Source organism: Gymnodraco acuticeps, unplaced genomic scaffold (assembly GCF_902827175.1).
Source record: "Gymnodraco acuticeps unplaced genomic scaffold, fGymAcu1.1, whole genome shotgun sequence".
Taxonomy (NCBI): Eukaryota; Metazoa; Chordata; class Actinopteri; order Perciformes; family Bathydraconidae; genus Gymnodraco; species Gymnodraco acuticeps.
Window position 1 is genome coordinate 981,810 of NW_022992081.1, and position 26,890 is coordinate 1,008,699.

The 26,890-nt window shown below is 40.4% G+C and overlaps 3 protein-coding genes across 4 annotated transcripts; all 3 read right to left on the reverse strand.

Annotated features, from left to right (window-relative positions):
- Nucleotides 1-24: 24 nt before the first annotated feature.
- bmerb1 (bMERB domain containing 1) lies at nt 25-15,096 on the reverse strand. The gene is made up of 6 exons (XM_034202397.1): nt 14,795-15,096; nt 10,245-10,365; nt 5,734-5,807; nt 3,367-3,481; nt 1,781-1,863; nt 25-1,697 (listed from the first exon to the last, which is right to left on the reverse strand). The coding sequence occupies exons 1-6, from the start codon at nt 14,880-14,882 to the stop codon at nt 1,579-1,581; spliced, it is 600 nt and encodes a 199-aa protein (XP_034058288.1). The 5' UTR covers nt 14,883-15,096; the 3' UTR covers nt 25-1,578.
- A 3,048-nt stretch (nt 15,097-18,144) lies between these two features.
- On the reverse strand, nt 18,145-21,457 carry LOC117537289 (mpv17-like protein). Its single transcript, XM_034202470.1, has 4 exons — nt 20,869-21,457; nt 19,837-19,907; nt 19,690-19,719; nt 18,145-19,206 (listed from the first exon to the last, which is right to left on the reverse strand). Exons 1-4 carry the CDS (start codon nt 21,173-21,175, stop codon nt 18,961-18,963), a joined length of 654 nt encoding a protein of 217 aa, XP_034058361.1. The 5' UTR covers nt 21,176-21,457; the 3' UTR covers nt 18,145-18,960.
- A 590-nt stretch (nt 21,458-22,047) lies between these two features.
- On the reverse strand, nt 22,048-26,801 carry ntan1 (N-terminal asparagine amidase). 2 transcript variants are annotated; one of them, XM_034202389.1, is made up of 10 exons: nt 26,515-26,801; nt 26,069-26,171; nt 25,645-25,710; nt 25,445-25,553; nt 25,289-25,362; nt 25,141-25,191; nt 25,005-25,058; nt 24,817-24,914; nt 23,838-23,951; nt 22,048-23,402 (listed from the first exon to the last, which is right to left on the reverse strand). In XM_034202389.1, exons 1-10 carry the CDS (start codon nt 26,593-26,595, stop codon nt 23,238-23,240), a joined length of 915 nt encoding a protein of 304 aa, XP_034058280.1. In that variant the 5' UTR covers nt 26,596-26,801; the 3' UTR covers nt 22,048-23,237. The 2 variants fall into 2 exon arrangements, with proteins under 2 accessions (XP_034058280.1, XP_034058279.1); XM_034202388.1 differs by having other exon boundaries at nt 25,141-25,194.
- Between the last annotated feature and the right edge of the window lie 89 nt (nt 26,802-26,890).

Below are 26,890 nucleotides of genomic sequence, written 5' to 3' on the forward strand. Positions count from 1 at the left end.
GAGAATCAATATTCACCCAGTGTGTTTCCTGAAAGATGCTCTTTATTTAAACATGTATGTACAGGTAGTTTCAGCTTATTTTCTGCATATTTGTTCAATATTCAACATTAGGACCTTCATAAATTCACTACTACAGAATGCCAAGTCATCAGAAGGAAGGTGACAAAGGGCAACACTTTGCTTGACAGGAGTCACTAAAGTCATAATACACTCAAACATACACGTCTATTGTAGGCATTTACAAGAGTTGCATTCAGTTCCTGGTGTTTTATCAGAAAAACGCACGAAGAAATTAATAGGATGCAAAGATTTGTTAGGAATATGGATAATGACATACTACCACAGTCAATATTGATGTGGTGACTCGAGGATGAGCAAGTGTAGTGGATCATTTAAAATCATTCAATATAATATCCCACCATGTTTATCAAAAAAGAAGATGAATTGATGTTATATAGTTACACAATCTCAGAGAAATGAAAAGAAGATGATCATGGTGATCCACCTCACTCTTAAATGTTATTTCTTCAGTGTTTATGACTATGGTAAGTTGTCAGAATCAAAAGAAATGTTTATGCATTGTTGCAATACTCTTTTTGGCCACAAGAGGCTGATTTCATGTTCTAAACGGGACGTGAAGCATTTGTATTTTTCCTAATGGCAGATTAGAGACAAAGATGCATAATTAGACATCAAAAGACATCACAGTCATAATTTAGCTTAGCATTTAAATCAAACTTAAAAAATGGATAATCAGAATAATTTGTTCTCATTTGCCTCTCAGGGATTCCTATAAGGTTAACCAGAGTAATAATTGTTGTGAACCAGTGGATACCACGCTACAATAATGGGTCATGTTTAGATGTACTGCCATTAAGAAGTGGCCTTTGTAGAGTGAAATGCAAATGTTTGGAAACTAACCTGTGATGACCACATTTTATAGCAACATTTCAATGGAGTTTTTGTCACCGAAGAACATTTTCCGTAAGTATTTTCTGTGTTTTTAAATGTTTATCTTCAATAACTACCAAATATTTTTTGACTGTCAAAGTTTTAAATCAAGCACATCAGATATTACAGAATAGCAGAGGATTAAATTGATGTCCGAGCCATTGCATGGAGTCACAATGATTGCTTAGCTCCAGTACAAAAGCCGATTTGTGGGTTTCCTTAAGTGAAAAGGTTCACTGGTTGATAAAGGGCTGTGATGGAGGAATAAATCCCCGTTGTCCATCATGACGGGACGATAACAGATGTTTATTTTCTCCTGTCAGACAGAGATCGCCAGCATTTATATTTCACCGTTTGGACATTGTGCTTGTAGTTCTGCAAATGGCTCCACTCGACCACATGATCACAGACCATATTGTCATCTTAAAGGAACGTTTCATGATGGGTCTAATTAAAGATGTGTATTGATCAGTATTTTATTTACAATTCCCCTTCCCTGACCCAATTACAAACCTGCTTCCTGAACAGATGCGAGGAGAAAGCAGTTAGCCGAGGTTCTCTGAGTTACAGGAAGTGATGGATGACGTGTGATGCGATGTGAGTGTTTCTGATACGGGGTCTTAGCGGTTACATGACGGCACACTGCGTGGCTCCACAGCAGTCCTTGATGACGGCCACTCCTGACTTGGTGATGGACGGCTTGTTGGGAGGTGGCTCTGGGATTTGTCTCTTCGGCTTTGCAGCATCTTGCCATAAAGAAAGAGGACAAATAAATCAGATCAAAAGTGAACAATACTCCTACTCTGAGTGTGTGTTTGTGTAAACTCACTTTGTGTGGCTTTGAGTTTCTTCTCCAGAGGCATCAGCTTCAGTCTCAGGTACTCGGCCATCTCCTTGTCCTCCTCTTGCTCCCTGTGATTTACATACAGTCACATGATCAGCTGTTTGAATACAATGCAACAGAACAGGCTGCTTTTACTGTTAGTCACCGGACCTTATGTACCTGACCCGCAGTTTGTACCTCTTCTGGGCCTTTTCTCAGAAAACCCTTTATGTGTGAGGTTATAAAATGGTGATTGCTAAGGTCTATTTGGCTGTTTAGGTTTCAGGGTCCTGGCATTGTGCAGGCTGGCTGACTGTCATTACTTACTGGGACACCTAAATAGAGCCAATGTGTTGTAAGTTAAACCTGTGCTTTTGTTAGCCAGAGGTAAGATAACTCCACAGGATGCAAAACATGCTAACGGAATTTTTGTATGGATTAATTAAAGTATTATTATATTTTTATTTATTTTGTTCCCCATACAACAAGATTACAACTTTTACCGTGTTATTCACACACAGCTAGTTCAAGTGTTTGTGTGTGTTTTAGTTTAGTTTTTAATCCTCATATTATATTTATTCTTTTTGGTCTTTTGTTTGTAAAGTGCAAACATTTTAATTGGGTTAAATGTATCTACAAATCTCAAAAACTATTTACACCATTGTTTTTTTGCGAACCAAATTACACATTTGTTCAAAAACGTAGAAAAGGGTGTTTTAAAAAAAAAGTTTTTAAACAATTCAAAACAATGGAAATAATTATTTAATGCATAGCTGTTTTGCAATAACAGTATTTTATATTTGGTACATGGTATCCATGGCCGGCAGGGAATGAATCCCAAAGATTGTAATGACTATTCTAGAAACAGATATTTATTCTGGATAAAAAATCTTGATAACTATTAGATTTTCTGTATGAACTGTTCATTTTGCTGACCCTTCCCCTCAGCACCATGCTCAGGTCGAAATGTCTAATTGTTGTGCCTTGAGTGTAATGACGATATTAGAGAAGCACAAGCTAGAGCTTCACGCTGCTTTGATTTTGACAACATAACACAATGTTACACACTTTACTGTGGTGACTCGTAGAGAATAACAATGATTAAATAATTGAAATACCCAAAACAGAAGCAAATTTGATTACCCACTTTTTAAATTAACCTTTGTAATTGCACAGAAATGTAACATGATTTAATATCACAACCGTTATCTCCGTGTGACACTATGTGGGGGCAAGGGAAGAGATGACAATACAGAGCCATGGTTATTAGTCAGCCTCCCACACACTCTCTCACTCACACACACACACACACACACACACACACACACACACACACACACACACACACACACACACACACACACACACACACAGGCAGCAATGTGATGATGAACTGACCCCCCCATGCTCACATTTCTTGTCTCCTTCCTGCTGTTTCTCAACCATCCTATGTCTTTCAAGTGCAGACACAGTGTATGCAGTTCAACCCGACACTGTCAGTAAACACACATTCAGCTGTCTGTGTATACGTTTTAGTGTGTGTGTGTGTGTGTGTATGTGTGTGTGTGTGTGTGTGTGTGGGAGCGCTGTACCTTAATCTCTCCACCTCTGCGTCGTCCACCAGGAAATCCCTCTTCTGCACCAGCTTATGGATCTTCAGGATCAACTCTTCTTCCCGCTGCCTCTGCTTCTTGTTTCTCTCTTTCTCTGGGGAGGTAAGGGAACATGAAAGTCACACAAACACAAAACAATAATAATGGACGACTGAAGGGACAAGCAGACTGATTTAAACCGTAATATCCTCACATTAAATATTAATAGAGGTACATTTTGTTACTCGCAACTGACCTTAACAAGCTGACCTTATAGCAAAGTCAGCTGAGTCACGTCACGAGCAGACCCTTAATTCTCCCCTATTAATAATTGATAAGAATAAAGGCAATGACTTTATTATGGAAATGCTAAAGAGATGTCATTTTGTGAATGGTTTTGCCTTCACAGCCAGAGATCTTCAATATGAACGCTGCTTCCTCTTTGCCTTGTCTAACTTTTCCAACCTTCACGCTCCAAAGCACAGAAAACACACACACAGGTTTTCTGACTCTGCTGCCGGTATGTATGGGCGAGGAGGGGGTTTGAAAAACGACTGCTAACATCAGCTCTTTCTCCCGTCAGGAAGCAAAGTGGAGCAGTGCAGCTCGGTGTGTTTTTCCCCTGGGGGCAGAACAATCTGAGGGGCGCGGGGGCTACAGCGGATACATCCCAATGTCAGAGGAAAGGAGAGGCTCACGTGACTCATTGTGCCGTGTGAGTGCAGTAATGGGCTGCCTGTCCCCCTAGCAACAGCATACATGAGGCCCCAGTGGCTCACAAGAATGTCAATAAGGGACAGTTTTTGTGTGACCGGTAATCCAGAATGCACAGAGGGCGGACAGATTAATAGGAACACATTACAATATATTACAATCTAATTAAAGGGGCAGACACCATTGAGACAGTGAGGTCATGTCCTCTGGAATTGGTTTCTAGGAATTTTTAGGGATGTTTTTATTCCACAATCACAGCGCATAGGGGAAATTGTACGGGCAGATTTCAGTGATACTTAATAAAAGATCAACTGTTATTCCTGACATTTTGGAGAAAATGTCATTCAAAAGTAAAGGTTGAAAGCTCTTTAGTAGAAACCATATTATTAATATTTTGAAATAAAAAACACATATGAAATGCACCCTTGCTCAATTCAATAACTTTTCATCTACAGCCTTACTTGGCTTGAAATGATCTGTGGCTAATGTAGGCTAATGCTAGCTACTGTTAGCAAACTTAAAGGTGACCTGTGGAGTTTGTTATAGAAAAACGAATAATATTTACATTCAGGTTACTTGTCCAAACTGTGTGGCTTGGTCAATGCTCCTCAGGAAACTTTAAAGATAGATAACGTTTCGATTGTTTCAATTCTGTTTGGAGATTAGAGGCAGGTGGGGTTGCACTGGGAGGATTCATGAACTCAGTCATTTAAAAAAGAAAGAGCTTTTTGAACATTAAAGCATGTAAACATGTCACATTAGAGGCATAAAATACAAATATGAAACCTGAAATGTAGCATAATAAGGCCCCTTTAAAATCCGAATGCAGCCCTGAATCAAATGAGCTCAGATCAGGAAATGTTTTCATACATAAACTTCAGTTTTTTTTCCTTCCCTCTGCACATTGGATATTATTTTGCCAATGCTTTAGAAAACACCCTGTGATTCGCCTGTCACTGATGCTTTACCCAAAGCAGCTTATGGACATACTGTACATGTATCTTTTGACTGTGTGTGTGTGTGTGTGTGTGTGTGTGTGTGTGTGTGTGTGTGTGTGTGTGTGTGTGTGTGTGTGTGTGTGTGTGTGTGTGTGTGTGTGTGTGTGTGTGTGGGTGTGTGTGGGTGTGTCTTTGAACACAACACCATCCCCTCCTGCTCATACACTCATCTAATGTCACATTCTCGCTGCATTTCAGGTACAGATAACACCGGGACTCACTATGGAGGTAAACCAATATTTGATGATGTACTCGGCGCCACAAACACACCACAGAAACATCCAAGAAGAACGTGTTTACGGATATTCATTGTGGACACCTTGCCTGGAACGCCTCCCTCAGCTCATATTGCCTTCACAGTGACGATGCATGAGTATGATAATCTCTGCCTCGTGTTTCCAGCTCGTCCCTGAGACTCACCATCAATCCTCCGTAGTTTAGCTCCATGACTCTCCCTATACATCAACCATGCCGCCTGCTGAGGTTATGAGATGCTGGCAAGCTGCAAACAGAAGCACTGAATGCCAAAAACTCTATTTTCGAGTCCAAACAGGGAGCGTGGAGAGTTTTCCACACAGAAGATCGATTCTGAGAGGTTTATTTTCTGATATGCTGCTGCAGGAAATATATAAATATATGTGCGTTTGAAGTGTACCTGGTGCTGTGACAATCTGTCTCAGCTCCTGCTTTAAACTCATGATGTCTTTGCAGAGCTGAATGTCATCCATCCTATGAAGAGAGAGAGAAAACAGTGAATATCTGGCTTACATCACAGGAAAGATGATTTTATTATAGCTGCTTCCTGAACCCTGGAACAAAAACAGACTTCAACTGAACAATCTGCGGGAAGGATCTATGCACACAATGTGTTTCAATGTGAACAATTCTGTCAATTGCAAAAAGCACAACATTTATTTGTAAAACTTGAATATGAGGCTATATATACATTATTGTATTCGGGATTGTTAGAAACGGTATTTCGATCTCTGTCTGTACACACAAACTGAAAGATTGACAATAAAGTTGTAAATAAATAACATGTTATAAAAGAAGAGAGCAACATCTTTCAGAAAACCATTGTAAAATGGTCACTAAAACAAAGATTCAGTTGACTTTGACTTTTGACTTGATTTTGATTATACAAGGTTTGCCCTTTCCTGTAGTGTGTTTTATAGTTTTGGTTCTCCTTTGTTTACTTCCGTAACCTAGTGACATCACTATGTTACACTTCTATTGGCTAGCACTCGAACACGTTGTACGTGATTGGCTAAGTGGCAGGACATCTCTAAGCAGTTGACAATCACAACAGAGCCGGACAGCTAACCAATCAGAGCAGACTGGGCTCTGGTTTCAAACAGAGGGTGAAAAGAGGTGCTGCACTTTAACCCTATTATTGATTTGAGGATGTTGTTTGATGTAAAAGATCTCACTACGCCTTGAGAATAAAACAGATGTAGAAAGAGGGAGTGTATTCAAGTAGAATGCCTATTTTTTAAACTACACATTTAATTTATCAGAAATCTCAATTGTTTTTAAATAGCTTCTTTTCAAAGTATTTAGCTTATTTTAAAAGAAAATGTCCAAAACATTCCAATTTGAAAAGTATTAAACAAATGACTGTTAAATGCCTGTGACTTCATAACTTATAGTATAAAGTTGACTGCATTTACTTGCACATTGGTCTTTTGCAACATTCCCTATTTTATTTATCTTATTTATGTTTTATGTCTTACGTATAATATGTATATTTAAGTTGCATTGTTGAAGGAGCATGGGACTTGCCCAAACTATACTTTGGCTACAGTGCATATGACAATAAAGCTTTTGAAGCTTTGAAATTAGGGATGCTCCGATCGCCAATTTTGGGGCCGATCGCCGGAATCAGTATCGGCCGATACCGATCGAGTGGGCCTAAGTGGAAGATTTAAACATCACTTTAAATCTTCCATTTAAAGTGATGTTTAAAACTCAGTTAATGGGGCTCATTCACTGGCGCTTCCACAAACAACAATCAACTTAATTATTACATTCAAATGATGTACATTATTCAAGTTTACATTAACTTTGGATAATAACGGGAGAAATGAGCGGAAGCGCTCTCTTTTCCACTCTCCCTCTCTCGCTCCCCCTCTCCTGTCAGTATCTCACGCAGCTCACTGATCCAGTAATGAGTGACCCGACAGTGAAGAATACATATATTTATAACTAGTTTAGCTTGTTCCAGAGGTAGATAAAATAGCTAAGTGTGTTAGGTCTAACTCTCAGTGTGTGTTTCGTTCCGCTCACCGGTCCGGCAGGCGGAGCTGCAGGATTTCTGCTTCACACACACGTTGCATTCCGCTATTTTACTTTCTTTTTCGGACACCTTAAAATAAAGCCAGACCGGTGAAGCCATTTTGGCGAGCTTGTTTTGCCGCACACAGAGAAAAGTGTCATGTATTTTACGTCATGCGATCGGCTCTCGCGATCGGCATGTTTAGAGAGCACCGATCGATCGGTAGAGAGTGAGTATCGGCCGATCTCGATGAATGAATGAAATAGCAACACTTCTTCGAAACACAGATCAATAGAGATATGATATAGCCTTGGGTGAACAATTGATATAAACCTTGAAATCCTCTATTGTACAAGCCATAAATGGACTGTTATGTTGATTGAATAATGGATTAGTGTAGAAATCATTTCAGCGCTGCTGATCCCTGCTGCTGTGCTGTAGAATCCCCTCTTGTCCCTGTCATTAAGACATCACAGGCCGGTGCCTCAGAGTGTGTGCGGATGAAGAACATGCAACATCAATCAAAGCCCCCCACTCCCTGAGCCCCCTGCAGCCCTGATGTCTCACCCTCAGGGGGCTCCATGTTTCCCCCTCTTCCTCCTTAAATCCCTGCCTTTCTCTCTCTCTCTGCGGAGCTGTGACAGCTACCACAGATTTCATTCTGCCTGCGATAGATCACCGATGACTCATCATCATCATCATCATCCTCCTCCTCCTCCTCCTCCTCCTCCTCCTCCTCCTCTCCTCCTCCTCCTCCTCCTCCTCCTCCTCCTCCTCCTCCTCCCTGTTGCTCCGTTTTACACTTCCCTCCTCTTCCTCTCTCCCCTTTTGACCCCTCCCTTCAGTTTCTTTCTCCTCCTCTCTCTCTGTTTTTCTGTTTCAGTCTCTCAGTGCTATCTGTGGATTCCAGCAGCTTCTGCACTCTGACACTCCATCTGCTACTCTGCGTGTGTGTGTGTGTGTGTGTGTGTGTGTGTGTGTGTGTGTGTGTGTGTGTGTGTGTGTGTGTGTGCACTTCTTGAGTCACACTGAGCCTGACAACAGAGACGTAAGCAGTAAGCAGCGTGGCGGCCTAATGAAGCCTTTCGAGTGGAGGCGTACATTTGCTTCTAACACTGAGAGAGCTCTCTGATGTTGGACACCCCGACCATCACGCCGTGTTGTTAGGGTGCAACGACCCACAGAATACACTGTCCTGCTCGTTGAGTCATGTGATACAGTTTCAAGATGACAAAACAACTACCATCTATTTCTCTCAATTCAGTTTTAGAGGCAGAAGTAGAGCCGCTTTCTTTATTGTAATTTTCTGTGTTCATTTAAATTGGTATTTGAAAGGAAAACATACATTTGTCCTTCACAAAATAACAACATTTGCTAAATATGTTACAAAACAATAAATATGTTCAGCTCAGTAACAAAATGGCACAGTGAAACAGCTCTTAAGCTACGCTGCAATTGAATGTTTGGAACATTGAATCTCCTATCAATACATATTGTGATCCTATAGTCTTCAAAATGAAATAGAGAAACTTCACAGACATTTTTAATGACAAAATCCCCAAAAATGTAATTTTATTTTATTGATACCAAAATGATCCTCCTCTTTGATTTGCAACATTGTCTGTAATGTACAGATACTTAATCCAACATGTTAAAGGTATTTTAAATACAAAGGATGTGGTCAAATACTTGGTTCTGTTGAACCCTACAAGTACTAGTAGTAGAAGTAGTTAATTAAAATTAAATGAATGTGTTATAATCACACAATAATAAGAATGGATCTGGCCCTTCCTACATCCAGGACATGGTTAAACCGTACACCCCAGCGCGTGCACTACGCTCTGCATCAGCCAAACGACTCGTTGCGCCCTCGCTGCGAGGGGGACCCAAGTTCCCATCGGCGAAAACACGTGGGTTTGCTGTCCTGGCTCCAAGATGGTGGAATGAGCTCCCCATTGACATCAGGACGGCAGATAGCTTGCACATCTTCCGGCGCAAACTGAAAACTCATCTCTTTCGACTCCACTTCGAGCGATAGAACTATTAACGAAGCACTTTTATACTAATAAAGGACTGGCTTACCTAAAGCCAGTTGAGTAGCACTTGAAATGTTTGGCTCTATGAAACCCGATGTACTTATATGATTCTGTTTTCTTCAAGGTTGTGTCTTCCTGGTCGAATGTACTTATTGTAAGTCGCTTTGGATAAAAGCGTCAGCTAAATGCAATGTAATGTAATGTAATGTAATAATCAATCATTATTAAGTCATTTTACAGCAAAAATGACAATATTCAATGGTTTTGTCTGCTTTAACGTCAGAAATTGCTGCTATTCCTTGTCTTACATAATAATAATTTAGGATGTGGGATTGTTTTTCATTTTGAATTTGATGGATTTGGGATTTTCTGCTGCCTGTTTTAAAATAACCAACAGCACACAAGCACTGGAAGACAGGACGTTTCCAGTATTCTCTGGATATTCTACTGCTTAGTATTACACTCAATATTAGTCTCATCAACATATTAACTATATTCCTCATATTTATGTCGCCATGCTTCACAAAAAGCACAGACACACTTCCCTATGATAAATACGGTGACGGATACAGAGGAAGAAATACAGAGTGTATTCCCAAACACTGATCCATAATCCTTGAGGCTGATGAGAAGCCAACGAGTTCATCACGGTGACTCACTCAGCTGCTATTGGCATGTCCAGTCCTCTGCATAATCAATGGCCTCCCTCTGTCTCTTAAACAGCAGACTTCAATCGTGCGCCATGTCAACCTCATTATCCACTCGAGGAGGAGTTGTTATGACACCTTATAGATTCTATCTTTGTCACACGTTTGGTGTGAAAAACACGCAGAAATTGACAGTTCATTAACTCACATGAAGCGCAGCTCTGACTCCCGGCGCACCAGGACCTCTCGCAGGCGCTGGATCCGAGCCATCTCCACCTCGATCTCCTCTGGAGCCATGGTGCTCTCCGCCATGGACACATCTGAATGACCTGGGGGGCAGAGGGAGGTAAGGAAAAACGAATTAGTACAAAAATGAGGAGGAATGAGTACACATGTGTAAAGAAATGATAAGGAGGAATACAAAGGATGCTTTAATAAGGCATTTTGAGTACACATGTGTAAAGAAATGATAAGGAGGAATACAAAGGATGCTTTAAAGGCAGGAGACCTATCTCCTGCCTACCTATCTTCCTATTTTCTTTGATATTATTCGTCAAATGCAACTTTTTTTAATCCGTTGAAAACTTTCTCGCAGTGTCAGCTACTTGGCAGACTCATTTCTCACTCATAGCCCGTGACTCATCTGCCAAGAACATGATATTCAGAGAGAAAGCAGCGTGTGTAATTGAGAGAGGTGATTTGCATGTTATTGTCACAGCAGAGCTTCGAGCACAAAAGACTGTTTTCTACTCAAAAAGGCAGCAATCACTGATGAGGAGAAAATGTGTGTGTGACATAAAAGGAAAGTATCAAACAAGATGTTGGGGTAAATCAGACTTATCTGTCTCTTCAAATGCACCAGACTCCATTGAGCAATACTGTACTTTTTTGGTTTACCGCTGCCTTTATCGGTTAGTTAGTTGGTATAATTGTGTGACTTTGGTGTTGTGATGCAGCAGTAGACCAACAACATCGAATAACTGATTGTGTCAATGGAGTCTGGTGGCTTTGGGAAGATGGATATAACAGCTTCAGGTCAAGAAATGGATGTCTATTAGGGAGGTGAAGCGGTCAAATAATCCAAATAGAGCATACACTTTGATTGATATTGATTTTGTTTTAGGTGGCTAAAATATATTTGGCTGCTGCCCTCGTCTACAATAGTCCTGTCGGATCTCCAAATGTACGAGCATACTGAAAAGTACCTCATCCGAACCAACCTAGAATACATTTATCCCTGTAAGCATATAATGAAGGCACTTTGAGAAGGTTGTTAAAGAAGGGAAACAATAAAAACCCTGGGTACTAACATCAATGACCAGCTGTGGCTCCTCACTGATTGGCTAACTCCTCCCTGACATGGACCACCAACCTGACATTCTCCATTCCTGCCACCGACAACACTGACCAAACCCTTATTGCACTGATCGATGCACCGACCACGGCACAGGCTCTTCCAACAGACCTTACCAAACACCATCAACAGTATTTAGGATCTGGAACTAAGAACATATGCAAATATTAACCTCTTTATTAAAAGAAACCCCCTGCCATTGTTACACAGTTTGCCTTGTAGTCTACAAGGCATTGAGGGTCTAATTAAGCCAGACTGCATTATGGGTATTGAAGGATTCAGGGGTGTGAAACATAATAGAAGTTTATATTCCTGTTTCTTACAATCCCCCGTTTAGGGAGAAGTAACACTTTATCTCTTGAGTACCTCTTTTAACAAAGTATTTCTGCTATAGTTCAGTATAGCACATGTATAGCAGCCGTCATAGTTGTCTTCCACTTTTGTGAAGAAAATGAACATTTCATATGAATGCATGAAAGTGAGACTGGAAGTGATACCTGCAGTCAGGGTACTGAAAAACATTAGGGCTGCAGGTAGCAATTACTTTTCTTACTGATTGATTATATTCTTGTTTAATCTACTAAATGTTGGCCATTACAATATCCAAGAGTCCAAGCTTTTAAATGTGATGCATGACATGTATCCACACTGTGACATTAGAGGAGGGGAGCAGCTTGTGATCTTGCAGAAGCTGTAGTCTGCGTCTGTGGGGATTTTCATGGATGCTCCCTGAGGACAGAGCTGACTCACCGCCGCAGACAGAAGTCTGCACAGGGGGGCTCTGGTTCGTTTGTGCCTTCGCTGAAGTTGAATCCTCACCCTAAGGGTCTGCTGAGAAAAGGCTAAAAAACTCACTTTACATCATGGAAATGCAGCAGCACGCTGGAGATGAGGTTTGAAATGTTTCTTTCTGTTCCCTCTGTGTCTTGTTTGTCTCTGCACACTCCAGCCACGAGCTTCCCATCAATGAGACCGAGCTGCATTAAGTCCGGACTGGTGGCAAAGAGCCAGATCAATAATGTCTTAACAGCTTCCTCTCATCTGAGCAACCTGCTCACTCAGCATGAAAGACATAACGAGAAACACACAGCTTCGATACGTCCTAATTAAAAGCAGCTTTTTCCACCAGGGACGTGTCATGTTATCTCTAGTCCCATGTTGCACAAACACTCCCTGCTTTGCACATTGGCCGCAGATGTGAATCAGACTCCTGTTAATGAATAAGCCCTGTTTCTGGATCAACACTTTACATCAGGATTAGGATTGAATGAGAATGAAACAGCCTAGAGAGCCTGCATTGTGCACAGTGCAGTGACCACATGGGGTTTGACAACAGGGAAACGTCAGCATCTGTGTGACATCCCTGGTACACGCCTTCATTACATCCCGTCTGGACTATTGCAATGGAGTCCTGTCCGGGGTTCCCAGCAAAACCCTGGATAGGCTCCAATACGTCCAGAACTCTGCCGCCAGGCTTCTCACCCACACCAAGCCATGGCACCATATCACCCCCACCCTCATCCACCTACATTGGCTGCCGGTCAAGTCCCGGATTCAATACAAAACACTCATCCTCACGTCCCTCCATACCCTCGCCCCCCAGTACTTATCGGACCTCCTCCATCCCTACACCCCTTCTCGGAGTCTGCGGTCCTCAGACACGGGCCTGCTCTCCATCCCCCGCTCTTGCCTCCGAACTGTTGGTGACATGGCGTTCAGTGTTGCGGCCCCCACCCTCTGGAATGCACTTCCTGCCGAGATCCGTAATGCTGCCTCCCTGGACATCTTCAAATCATCACTAAAAACACACCTGTTCACTCTGGCCTTCGGGCCCGAGCCCTTTTCTGGTCCCCTGGCTTCCTTTAGTTATTTCTTTGGTTTGCCCGTTGATTGTCTGTCTGTTTTGTTTGTCCACCATGTACAGCGACCTTGGGTCCCTTGAAAGGCGCTATATAAATATAATTTATTATTATTATTATTATTATTATTATCCAATGCCCCTGAAACATTCTGCAGTCACACTGTATACACTGCTAATGCACGACCACACCCCCACTTGGAGAAAAAAACAGGCAGTATTTTAGAGAGATCAACCTGTCTTGATTTCAGAAAGAGAGAGAAGCAATGACAGGATGTATGTCTAAAGATAACCACTGCTTCCCCCCCCCTCCTTCTCTGACTTAATGTAGAAGTTTCTTCACACCCCGCTCTCCTGTGAGGAATAATCGTCACTTCGTCAGAGGAACCATCCAGGAGGTGTCTTTACGGACGCTATCACTGGGTAACTTCTGTCAACACATGCGTCACTCAGCGGCGCCCCGTCATCACCTGGGATTCGATAATAGGAGAGAATAGTCTGATCTGACACAGCTGTGTTTATTTCAGAACTGTGTTTGCTGAGCTTTATGGCCACACATTATTGTCTGATTATAGCTTCCAAAAGAGAGGATTTGCTGCTTTTCATAGTTTAATATCTTTGCATTTTAGACAGTGGGTTGAAAAGACGTCAGATGTGGCTCTTGGATAGGTTACAAACCGTCATCCAAAAAGAAAATATTGGAAAATCGCAAAATAGTTAAATAAAATAAAAACACCTAATTAATTTGCTCCAAAACTAAAAAAGGTTAAAATATATATATATATATAACTTAATTTGACTTGGGTTTTATAAAGTACTTTAATGGTTGGTATTGTCATTGTTGTTTTTCTTGGGCTTTTTGACTCTCTTATGAGATTGATGCATACATGATAAGGTCTGCTTACATGTTTGTAACGTCTCAATGTTATCCTATGATGTGTAGCCTATAAGAAAAATACAAATAGATAAATTGCGAATACATCGAGAAAGGTTCATAGTGTTTGAGGTGTCAGTATTATTGTCATTGTTCAGGCTGTGGACAGTAGTCCTGTTATATTGTGCCAACAGAAACTGGTATTATCATGCAGTAATGCTTATTTTTGCCCCAACTGAATTTGAAAATACTAACTTAAGAGAGGAGAAAAACTCTCTCTTCAAACTCACAACTTATTTGCCATACACCCATGTTTCTAAATGTGAAATCCAGTATATCCTATTGATCAAAGCAGAGGAGCAGAACTCAAAGCAGCTCTCCTTCATGTTTCTGCATCAGAATGACTGAAATAAGCACACGTTTCAAAATGCTTGCTCTATTTGTGATGTGCTTCTTGCCTCAAATGAATTCACAGATCACACAGTACCATGCATGTGTGGGAATTAATAGGCCCTCTAGCACCGAGTCGGCGATATTGATACATCCCAAACCTTTGTGAGTCACTTAACCCTTTCAACGCTAACGTGAAACACAATGCTGCAAAACGGAGCTGCTATTTCTCACTTCCGGGTGCTACATCAACATATTATTTTATTTGTGCACGACGCTCACCTTTGTCTGTTGTCCATGCCGTTTCCGACACGGCGCCGTAGCTCCTGAGCGCGCGCTCGGTGTCCGAAATAGATTTCTTCAGTTCCATGTCGGTCGGTGGAATGTCCTCGCGCCGAAACCAGGATGCACGAGACTTTCAGCTTAAGAAAAACCTACGCTGCTTCTGTGTGTGCGCACGTCCCTACAGATAACTCAGTTTCACCCGGTGATAAGGCTCCAGCGACCTGAGACGTTGAGCATCTTTATTCAAGCTTTCAAGTCCCTTTGACGTGTGGATGGAGAGGAGGATGTAGGGCGCATGCGCAGTGCGAGCAGGGAGGTGAAGACTAATCAGACACCCACTGACACCGAGATGACGTTAAAAAGAAAATGATGATAGTGCACTGGAGTTTTTATAATCAGCCTGTTCAATAAGTTGTTTTGTAGCAAGCCAACTATGTATTAAAAAGCAGGAAAATAGCTTAAATGGTGTAAGCTCTTTAAGCCTTTTGCCTCTAAAGTGTACATCTGCTTGTTATCTGGCATTATTACATTACATTGCATTTAGCTGACGCTTTTATCCAAAGCGACTTACAATAAGTACATTCGACCAGGAAGACACAACCTTGAAGAAAACAGAATCATATAAGTACATCAGGTTTCATAGAGCCAAACATTTCAAGTGCTACTCAACTGGCTTTAGATAAGCCAGTCCTTTATTAGTATATAAGTGCTTTGTTAATAGTTCTAACGCTCGAAGTGGAGTCGAAAGGCATGTTAGAATAACTGCCAAAGGATAAGTGCCAGATGTTTCCACATGAGGGGGCCCGGTTGGCATAATCGAGAAGTGGAATATAACAGGCTGTATTAAGAAACAACTTTAGTAATGGGTGCCTGAAGCATTTTTGTCTCATAAGCAGGGGGCGATCCAACAGAGTGGAAACGCAGACTGCAGGGAAAACTTGCATCCTTTGAGGCTGCATGCCTCAAAGGATGTGTGGAGGCAGAGCAGATGCAGATTCTAAAGTGTGAGTTGTATGGAAGAATGAGTAATATTTCTGTATAAACACACCAAGGATGCACCTCTGAAGAGAAAATGTCAGAGGTACACACAATATCAAATAGAATTGTGTGCATAAGAACAAAAAAAATCAAAATATAAAAGGTTCAAAGGTCAACCAAGGTTAATAACTGTTTTTTTGTGTTGCTGTGGCTGAAAAACAAATGATAAGACAATTGGTTTAATTTAATTGATTAAACAACAAATGTTATACATCTCCACCATAGTAAGTGCAACCTTTGTGCAATTGTGATCGAATCTTTTAAAATATCAACACCAATTGATAAAATAATGTGTTTAATATTACCTAGTTCTCAATCGCTGATATGAACGATGAGAATATTCATTGATTTAATCTCCAAGGGACAGTTATAGCACATCAGCATTAACATTAAAGGAAACAACCAATCTAGTACTATACTAATAATAAGTTATTAGTCTACGGATGCAATTTATAGGATGTCTGATAAAAGGGATGTTGGGTAAAAAACTATTTTGCAACACAATTTGTCATATATAATTATTATTCACAGTATTCATTCACTTCTGAGAGACATGTTAAATAATATAATCACACAACAGCTCTGGCATTAGCTACTTCAAAATCGCAAACCCCATTTTAGACCCAAACACATCAATACAAAATAAACATTTGTCAGGAATTTAAGTTAAGAAACACTAGTTAATGAAATGTTTTTGTTATTATATGCCTGAGACAAAAGATATGTCTGATCTAAACCCTTTAAAATTCTATAAATATAAATAGTAGGCAGCTCTTGTGATGCAGCTATTTAAAAAAATGACCTCCATAGAAAACTGCTTGGCAGGCATCTGACATTACATTTAAATAACCACTGCAGGCAAGGACACCTATAACATTGGCAAGAGGTAACATTTAAAAAAAAAAGGATAAAATATTATTATAATTGATGAAATGGTGCACTCCACTGTATAACATTTAACATAAAATACAATAGGCAGCATTTCCCCATTCAAGTAAATGGATGTTTGACACAAACATCTTCAGCTGTATTTCATTGCCACAATATTTAGAAGTAATGTGACTCTGGTTGAATACATGGAAATCAAAAACATGTGTTTATAGATATGTTTTAGTGTTTTTTAAGTGTATTGAAAAATATATGAATAATGGATTATTTGTACTTGTGTGAATGTTTATTTAGCACTTCTTGTACCAGAGTAAGTAAATGAACCAACGCAGAAAGTCCTTCGAGGTCAGGCACTGTCTTAGCACTCATGCTAATGAAAAGAGAATGATATTTAAAGGGGCCCTATGATGCAAATGTTCAGGTTCATATTTGTATTTTGTTCCTCTACTGCAGCGGGTCTCAAACTTTTTCTGTCAGGCTAAAACAACGTGTGCATTCCGTTGCTAGAACAGTGATAATAAAACAATGCTCCATAAATCTGTGTGGTCAAAAAACAAAACATAAGCTTGACGTTTCATAGAGGGTGCTCAAACATTTAGGGTTTCCCATCAATGTACCGGGCGCTACAGTTGAATTTTCTACTGCAACAATCCCCACGCAAATACACAGTGTACCTGCGACTCACAATGAAGGCTCGATAATCAGCTCACGGCATATAGGTGTAAGCGGGGGTAAAGTGCTATGTTTATAAGTGGGGAGTGGCCCTAACATAGGGGGGTCCGGGGGCATGCTCCCCCGGGAAGATTTTGTTTTAAATATTGAAGTTAAAAGCATCAATCTGATGCACTTTGAGAGCAAAATAAAGAGATCTATGGATACATCTCTCAACACCCATATGAAACAGAAGTGTAAACAGATGTTCTTTTTCTTTATGGATATTTTACAAATCACTCTCCTTTTAAACTTTATTCTTGTTTTACTGTCATATAGTATTTCATACCTGTTTTTCATTTATTCTCTTGTTTTTTTATAACTATAATGATCGTATAAACGTGTGCCTCGGAAATAATTGTTTACATTAATGGTGACCAAAACGTTTGAGACCCACTGAGATAACACTGAGAGAGTCCTTTAGCTCACTGAGCCTCTCAGTCTGACAGGAGAGGACTCTCCTCCACTTTGTTGTTGAAAAAACTCCTTATATCCGTTAGCGTAGCTCGCTAGCACCAGAGGCTAACAACAACGATCTCCGGTACCGGTGCGCTCTCTCTCTCTCTCTCTCTCTCTCTCTCTCTCTCTCTCTCTCTCTCTCTCTCTCTCTCTCTCTCTCTCTCTCTCTCTCTCTCTCTCTCTCTCTCTCTCTCTCTCTCTCTCTCTCTCTCTCGCGCGCGCACACAAAATGGCTCGTTCCACACACACACACAGAGCCGAGCTTGAATGAAACACAGAGACCCAGACGTACTTGTACTTTATCATATTATTTTCTAATCAATAATTTTTCAAATTATGATTTATTTATAAATTTTTTTACATTTGTTCTCCTGGTCTCTGTCATACCTCTGCGCCCCCCACTTTGAGAAACACTGCTCTGTGGGGATTTTAGCCATTCAAGACCATTAACATGCACAAATACCTAGAATACTACAAGAAAGGGATAACCCCTTAAAAGCACAATAGGGCCCTTTTAAAGAATTGTCTAGAAATGTGGCCAATGTTATGAAGTAAGAAGTCTAAGCTAATATATTAGCCGCCTCTCTGCACTGTGGCAAACATTCTTCCCCACTTTCATTCCAGTTTTGAGACAAAAGCAGAGGAATGTAGATCATCAACCTGCACACATTCCCATCATTATCAAAGCTTCTCCTCAGACATAGAAGTCATCAAGAATCATTTTCATATGGTCCAATTAAATAAGGGAACTCTCCTGTTTGAAATGAGAGAACACACACGGTTGCATTTATAAAAACAAACCGGACGACAAGTATAGCACATTGATGGATAACTAGGACTGATTGACATGTTTCCAGTGAGGTGATGTGCATATTAAAAAATATACACATTCAACTTGCTGGACGCTCTTTCGCAAAGCACCTTAGAGCGTAATGAGGATACGCATTTTAGTTCAACCTCAGAGAGACTTTGAACTCAAACCCTGGCAGTGAAAGTGCAACATGGACCACAGACAGGACCACCTTTTTGTTTTGTCCCCTCCATTACAGACACTGATCCAACATACTTCAGTTCTGAGTAGGTTTGGATGCTACTGGTCCCTCTTTGGAAGCATCTTTCTGGTCCTCGCAGTCTACTTTCTCCATTGTGGATTCTCCTTCCTCTTCTTTAGGAGGGAACATCCAAGTCAGAGCAGCAGCAGCCGTGCCGTCGCCGCTCTGACGCGAGAAGCAGAGGAAGGTGGCCCAGACGAAGCCGCAGCAGCCGGTGAAGGTGGTCCGCAAGTACAGAGGCACGAAGGTAAAGTTCAGAAACTAAGGGAGAAACATGATGGTTAAAATATATTTATATCATTGTGCTGGTATATCACAAATCAATAAATCATCCAGATTATAATTGAGATGTAGTAAATATAACTTTCTTGCGCAATTATTGTTTGAGATGACATACAGAAACTCTACTCTCTAATTCGAACTACATCAGTTTGTTTGAATTAACACATTTTTATGTCATTATGATATTTTGAAAAGGTGTTACAATTATATGGGTTAATGTTTCAAAATTAGCAAAATAAGGGGAGATTTTTTTTATTTTAAATAGCATTCGAAATGAATAAGGTAATTCAAGTTTTAATAGTGAAGAAAATCTAAACTCAAAGGTCTACTTACAACACATAAAGTTATACTCAGGAGGAGGAAGTGATTGAAAGCTAAGTATCATTAGCAAGTGGACCTTTGATCTTGGATTTTCTTCACAATATATTATCTAGAATATGTAAGGGAGTTGTTAATATTTACCTGCATAAATGGCCAGAACATTAGCCCCGTCTGAAAAGAGACAAACAGAGAGCAGACACCTGTCACAACACGTCACAGTTTGCACTACATTTCAGACCTGAGCGCTCCAAGGTGCTGGGGATCATGTCGTGACAGCCCGTCTCTCACCTTATAGGTATTCAGGAATTTCTCTCTCCAGTCTTCAAAAATGTCATCTTTGCCCTCCAAGAAGCTGACACCTGGGTGGAAAAACAAGACAAAGTTGATTTCTGTCAGCTGGGAACTGATGTGACCGATGGCAGGTGAACAGACAGAGAGTGAAAGTGGACTTTGAATACACACAGATGTAGTTTGTCCTATAGGAGTAGGGAAAATAATGTCAACAATATCTAATTTAATCTCAAACTGTTTTCGTGATATTCTGGTACATATTGCGACAAAAATTAGCAGTAGAAGCATTAGAGATTATGGGATACGTGAAGCAAATTATTATCTTAATGTAGTTTTCTGTTTTTGGTTTGTCAGATTTAGAAGATTTGAGGTACAAAAAGCTTCTTTTTTTTTGCCAGATCATCAAAAATGATTGTTTCTATTAGTCTGACATTTAGATAAAAACCCACATGAACTACTAACTTCTTCTTATTTTTATTGTGTTATAGCAGTAATAAGAATTCTAAAGGGAAGACTCAACAGTTTTGCCTGTTTTAGAAATCAATGACCTTGTTGGAAAACTAATCCTGATGTTGGGACTTTCTTCTATCCACAAAGTCTTGGCAACATAACTCACGTCTAAACAATGAACTCTTTATAGGCTATACCCAAGGACATTCATCTGTGTATACAATACAGCTACTCTGTTACAGGCTAGGTTGCACTTCTGCACTGTTCATTGCTCTTTTTACTTTCATTTTCTATTTTAACTGAGTTTACTAGTTTGTATATACATTTTGTAACAAGATTTGACTTGAGGCTCTTGTATTCAGCCCATGTGTGACAAATACCATCTTGAATCCCCTTCTCCCTTTACTCCAGACTAGAACTATCTGCTTGGATCATAATTGCTGACTTTCATGTGACCTCTGATGGCCATGGTATGTTTCCAGGACAATGAGCTACTAGGCTCGGTTTACAAATTGACAGATACGGGATATGTTTTGAGGGGAGCAGCCGTCCTGCACCGGCTCCCTGACACACACTGACCCGTGTAGAAGACACTGACGGCCAGCGGGGCGGCGGTGGTCTGGTCCAGCAGCAGCTTCCTCAGCACCACCCGGATGGAGTTCCCGGGAAACCTTCGCTCCAGGAACCGCATCCAGAAGAAATTGACGTTTCCATGGAAACCAAACGCGACCACGGCGACATTCCGTGTGTGTCGCCAATCCAGTTCCTCCCTGCGCGAGAAGAACCACTGGTGGACAAAGTCCCCTCCCGCGAACAGGCAGCCGTACATTGTCACGTTGGTGACCCACGGAAACCGACGGACATTTCTCAAAAACGCCTGCCGCATTGTTTTAAACTAACACAGTGATATTTAATATGGTGTAAGCGAAATGTTAGGTTAATCTTTGCTAAATGTAACAAATAACACTGGCGGTATCTCTGTCTGAATATCTCCGCGGCATCACTCACACTGTAGTCCCGTCCAGATTTCGGTGGAAAAGGTTCATACGGGTTTGAGACGACAAAATGTATATTTATTGTATTATTCCTGTATTTTCCTGTAGTCTCAGTTGGGATACTTGCTCGTCATGCACCATTCGACTCCCAGTATGGGACCTGTCAGTGTGACACCGGCCGGTCGGTTCATTCTGCGTAAAATTGCTACGCCCCTTTTTACGTAAAAAATCATGACTACACAGCTGAGGGCGGAGCAAAAGTGAAAGCATTGAGCAGCCATTAGCTCAATCTGAAAGAGAGAATGTTAATACAAATACTACCACAAGAGTGATAGTTAAACGGGCTATCAATCAATGGAGATTAGGGGACCTTTAGGAACAGCTTCAGTGAAATAAACCTCCATGAAAGGGAGATGTATCTGTACCCTCCCCTACCTGTCCACACATATGCATGTGCAACCATACTTCACTGACAAATACAATAATTTGGGCCAATACTGATATCTACAGATTAAACATTGAGCCATGATATGTTCACAATGGAACCACTTCTGTGATGCAGCTACTTGTTATTGATCGGTTGATTGGCTGATATTGTCCGGTATAATAGCTGGGAATTGAAAGTGATATGGTATATCCATATAATATACCATAAGCTAATGACAATGTTCTCAAATGGTGGACTTAGTAGTTGGCAAACGCTATTCCTGAAACCAAAATTGTGATATTCCACTCTGAAGAAAATCAATTGTTGACCATTTTAAACTAGATTGGATCGGTTAACATTTATTTAGCAACAGGTACAGTATGTTCACAAGTTGCATGAAGTTGCACTGAATGCTTTAAGCACCTGTCAACCTTCTGAATAACACAGCTGATGAAAAGATCTTATAAAGTATATGGTGTTGATTTCATTTCAACAATCTCAAAAAACACATCTAGTAAAATCATATTCTGTTGCGTTTGACAAGGATCCATATAGCTATACACATTTACACATGCAAGTTTCCTAAAACACACACATTCATGGCAAAGTATACAGCAGTATATGAGGAAATATTATATTTCGTTCCCCCAGGAAGTTGCGTTTTTAGTGGAAGGCATAGCAATACATATTATCCTCAATGTTTTAGACAAAATGCCAAAAATAAATGTATTCTTAATTTGTGTTGCAGCAAGTTCCCCACTTGTAGTTTTCCTCAAAAAGTAGATTGGGCTTTTTTTTTTTAAATTTGACATATTTGACATGTTTAGCCCTACTAAACACACAACATGCATGCAGTTGCAAATCATATGTATGTTTTAGACTGATATTATATCTCTCAGAAATGGATTGGTTTTCAGACTTAACACTAGCTTTAGTTAAACACACCTGGTGACAGAGTAACTGAAAACATCAACTCAATGACAAAAATATAAAAGGCAATTAAATGAAGTCGGAATTCTTAATGTCTATAAACTGTCAAATGATATCCCCAACATGCAGAGCAGGAAATGAATAGATAAGAGGATGCTTTGGAAAAAAATGCAGCCATCTCTTTTGAGCTTAAAACCAAATGATAACTATTGTAATCGCTCGCGGTCTCAGACCTTAACTACTGGGCATATGACAGGAGGATTGTTAATTATTTCCTTTGATAATCTAAACAGTCAAGCATAGTGGGGCATTAACTTACTGCAACAGCAGGTGTTATGCAAGTTGCAGACTTTACATCTTAGGAGTGGGAACAAATTAAATGTTACAGGCATGAACAGCTTCACTTGTACTCGTCTGCTCTCTCTACTGGACCAGCCAGATGAGACATACAGCGCGGGGGGGGGGGGGGGGATACCTCCATGATAAGACACGATGAACAAAAAACAGACAGCAAGTGGATGGGTCATAGTGTATCCATTGAGCGAGAGGCAAAAACAGGTTGAATGTTAAGGTCCAGTGAGAGGCAGGCTCTATGACTACGCAGCCCTCTCCCAGTCCCCCCTCTCCGACCTGTGGTAGAGCTGCGGCTGCCCCCCGGGGAACAGGCTGTCAGAGCTGGGGTGTTCTAGGAGGAACTGGATGGTGGTCTTCATGTGCTGGACGAAGTGAGGTGGCTCAGCCAGCGGAGAGGTGGACAGGTACTGGGCAAGAGAGAGATACCAGTCAAAGATTGTTATGACACTTTCTAGTAAAAGTGGTAAGATGACATTTTAGAAATATTGTGATAAAAAAGGGCACATTTTAGATATAAGATATAAGCACGACATTCAGAAATAAAAAATATTGCAATTTAAATGATGAATGTGTTATAATGACAACATTTTTTTTAAATTAAAGTTACAAAGTGTGAGGGGCTTTTTCCCCATCATTATATTATTATCACGTTTTTTCTCAGAAATGTACAACTCTGATCTTGGAAATAACATCACCCCCCTCCCCTGGATCTGTAATAATGATTATTTATCTACAAGATACAATGTCATATAGATTCTTTAAATTAAGCGTGAAACATAGGAAAGTATAACAAAAGATGATGTTGATCCTTTTTATGACTATTTACTTCCATATTCCTTTACCTTCAAAATAGTGTCATCCTCTTGTGACAACCAGAAGCCGATATCCAGATTTGGGGACCAACTGCAAGGGCCAATTTTAACGAGGCCTCGACTCGAGTCATATATGTCTGCCATCTGTAAGAAAAAAAACATAATTAATAATCTTTGCACTGAGATTGCGTCTACGGCTGCCAATCATTATCAATTCATCTGCTGTTTATTTCCTGTTGCTGTTTAATATTTTGATATAAGTCAATCCGTGTTTTTAACACTCCCAGGAGATCTCTTTAAAGTTTAGTCTGTCCAAAACCCAAAGACATTCACTTTATTAGGATATAAAACAATGGAAAGCAGAAATTCTCCATATTTGAGATGTTAAATACAGAATTGTCGTTTTGCTTAAAAATGATCCATCCATCCATCCATCTTCTCTCGCTTATCCGTGGTCGGGTCGCGGGGGTAGCAGTTCCAGCAGAGAGCCCCAAACTTTCTTTTCCCTGGCGACATCAACCAGCTCTGACTGGGGGATCCCAAGGCGCTCCCAGGCCAGCGAAGAGATATAATCCCTCCACCTGGTCCTAGGTCTACCCCTTGGTCTCTTCCCAGCTGGACGTGCCTGGAACACTTCCCTAGGGAGGCGCCCAGGTGGCATCCTAACTAGGTGCCCGAACCACCTCAACTGGCTCCTTTCGACGCGAAGGAGGAGCGGCTCAACTCCGAGTCCCTCCCTGATGACCGAACTTCTCACCTTATCCCTAAGGGAGACACCAGCCACCCTGCGGAGAAAACCCATCTCGGCCGCTTGTATCCGCTTACAAATTATATTTATCAAAATATCTGCCAATAATTTTTCTGTTGATTGTTGTAACCTTTTATTGTGTCCTTTTAGTTATACCTATAAAACATTTACCACATTATTCATTTAAAGAGGAAATCAGTATTTTTTATTTGTTTATCATTAAAAAGAAAAGTGGAATAGATCATTAAATATCTGTGGTACCTGTCCCCCAGTGAAGGTCCTTGCTGACCGCAGCTCCTCTGCTGGTCCTTTGTGAGTAAATGATGAAGGAAACACATCCCCTGTATTAACATTTACACCTGTACAAAAACAGACATAGACACACAATATATTAGAGATTTCAAGCCATTAAAGCACCAATTTCACTAAGTAGCATATTCATCACTCACCTATGCCATATACTACAGGACTATGATTTCCATCAACAACAATGTCATTCATTTCTACAAAAAAATAGATCAGAAGGGTTAGCTGGATGAAGAAGTGAACTTTTTATAAACAGTAGTAAATGAGTAACAAAGTTACCTGTGATGCAGCATGTTTCCAGATGAATTTCCTCTTTCTGTTTCTGGAAAGCTGCTGTAAAAGGTTTTTAAAAAGTAATGATTTGTAAGTGTTACAAAGCTAAAATGCTGCCAGCATTATTACAATTAGGTAATTTGAAAGACTATACCCAGTATGTTAAGGCTGAGTTTATGGGATGTTTTGGACTCATCGTTAAATCCTCCAGCAAGATGGAGCTCAAGTCTGCATAGTGGAAAGTAAAGTAAAAGTATAAAGGAATATAATTGATACTTTGATTATTGATCTTTATTTGTGTGTTTCGTACCTGCCCTCCTTACTGACGTTACTCAGTGATGTCACAGCTTTCACAATAAGCGGGATTTCAGACCAGGTGCAGGAACCATCGCAGTGGGCAAGGCAAACAGCTCCACTTCCTAAGAAAAAAAAAATGATGGCATATATCCTTACTATATATACACATGCAGAATAGGGCCCACAGTGAGAATTCAATGAAAGAAGCGTTACCGGTGTGTCGCAGCACAACAAAATGGCAGGTGGTGGCATCACCAGATCCGATTACTGAAACAGATTCTGTCAAAGGGAAGATAAAAAGCATTTATTATTATTATGACCGAATATTTTTTACTTATACTACTATCTGGGTGGGTGGGAGAGAAACTCCCTCTGGCCTGGACTTTGGGATTTCAGCCTTTCAAACTATTGACATGCACAAAAACCTATATAACACACTACAGGAAAGGTAAAACCCCCAAAACCATAATAGGGCCTCTTTAAGAGAATGTCCCAAAACGTAAGGGCACATATGTCTAGTTCTTCAGAGCAAGAAGTTTATATATTTCACATATATTTCCCAGTAACATTTCCTGAGCTTAGAAAAGACAAGGTCTGATATTTGGATGGTCTGTACCAATCACCAGGTGTTACTTACTGTCTGCTGGTGTTGTTGCTGCAAACTCTCTTTGTTGGACGTACAAGAGGCACTTTGGGTCGACATCAACAAGTGGCTGGGAGCGAAATGTTCTTGCATTTTCCTGTGACATTAGAGTAAAATATAAATGTGTTGCGTTAATGTTAATTTGTGGATTTCTAACATTGAAATCAAAACACTAACAGAAATTGATAATAATTAGTCTTCACAGGTCTACATTTTATTAGATGTCAAAACAAAAATCATAATTTGGCAGATAGTTGTATTATCCCTGACTGATTTGCGTCTGCCACCATATGTAACGCCCCCATGCTGTTATAAATAGTATATAAATACCCATTTGGTGTTATCCAGTCTTTCATAAAGTGCTCACTTACAGAAAAGTAAATGTAACTGCTGACAGTTTCTCTACAAGCTAAATGTTGCCACACTTTCTGGAAACAAACCTTTAAATGTGGATGTCTGTCGAACAGCTCCCCTGTCGAGGTAATGCGGTCAAGTGCTCTATTTTGAATTAACAACGGCATTTCCTTAAACGAGGTCCACTATGCAAACTCCAAGTTTTCATACTATTCTAAAGGCCAGTTACTTCTTATTATTGTATGGCTTAATATTTATATATTTCATATTTTAACAGAATATATCGCAGTAACTGCTGCAAATCCAGTCCAATCGTGTGAACTTCCTGGAAGGCTTTCTTCTTCTTCTTCGCCAAAAAATGAGGCTTAACACCCAGTTGCTGACACACCGCCACCAACCGTTAGAAAGCACGAACGTGTACACGAGCACAATTCACCATTACTACTTAGAAAAAATGTGTAC

Bases quoted from the DNA above. Each gene is read 5' to 3' on its own strand.
- LOC117537289 (XM_034202470.1), bottom strand. From the start codon at position 21,175: ATGCGGCAGGCGTTTTTGAGAAATGTCCGTCGGTTTCCGTGGGTCACC. The intron at 19,908-20,868 runs GTCAGTGTGTGT...TTTTCCACCCAG, and splicing joins CGTCAGTGTCTTCTACACGG to GTGTCAGCTTCTTGGAGGGC. The intron at 19,207-19,689 runs GTAAATATTAAC...TTTCTCCCTTAG, and splicing joins TGTTCTGGCCATTTATGCAG to TTTCTGAACTTTACCTTCGT.
- ntan1 (XM_034202388.1), bottom strand. From the start codon at position 26,595: ATGCCGTTGTTAATTCAAAATAGAGCACTTGACCGCATTACCTCGACA. The intron at 25,554-25,644 runs GTAACGCTTCTT...TTTTTTTCTTAG, and splicing joins TGTTGTGCTGCGACACACCG to GAAGTGGAGCTGTTTGCCTT. The intron at 25,363-25,444 runs GTACGAAACACA...TCCACTATGCAG, and splicing joins AACGTCAGTAAGGAGGGCAG to ACTTGAGCTCCATCTTGCTG.
- bmerb1 (XM_034202397.1), bottom strand. From the start codon at position 14,882: ATGGAACTGAAGAAATCTATTTCGGACACCGAGCGCGCGCTCAGGAGC. The intron at 10,366-14,794 runs GTGAGCGTCGTG...TCTGCCCCCCAG, and splicing joins GGCATGGACAACAGACAAAG to GTCATTCAGATGTGTCCATG. The intron at 1,698-1,780 runs GTGAGTTTACAC...CTTTATGGCAAG, and splicing joins GAAACTCAAAGCCACACAAA to ATGCTGCAAAGCCGAAGAGA.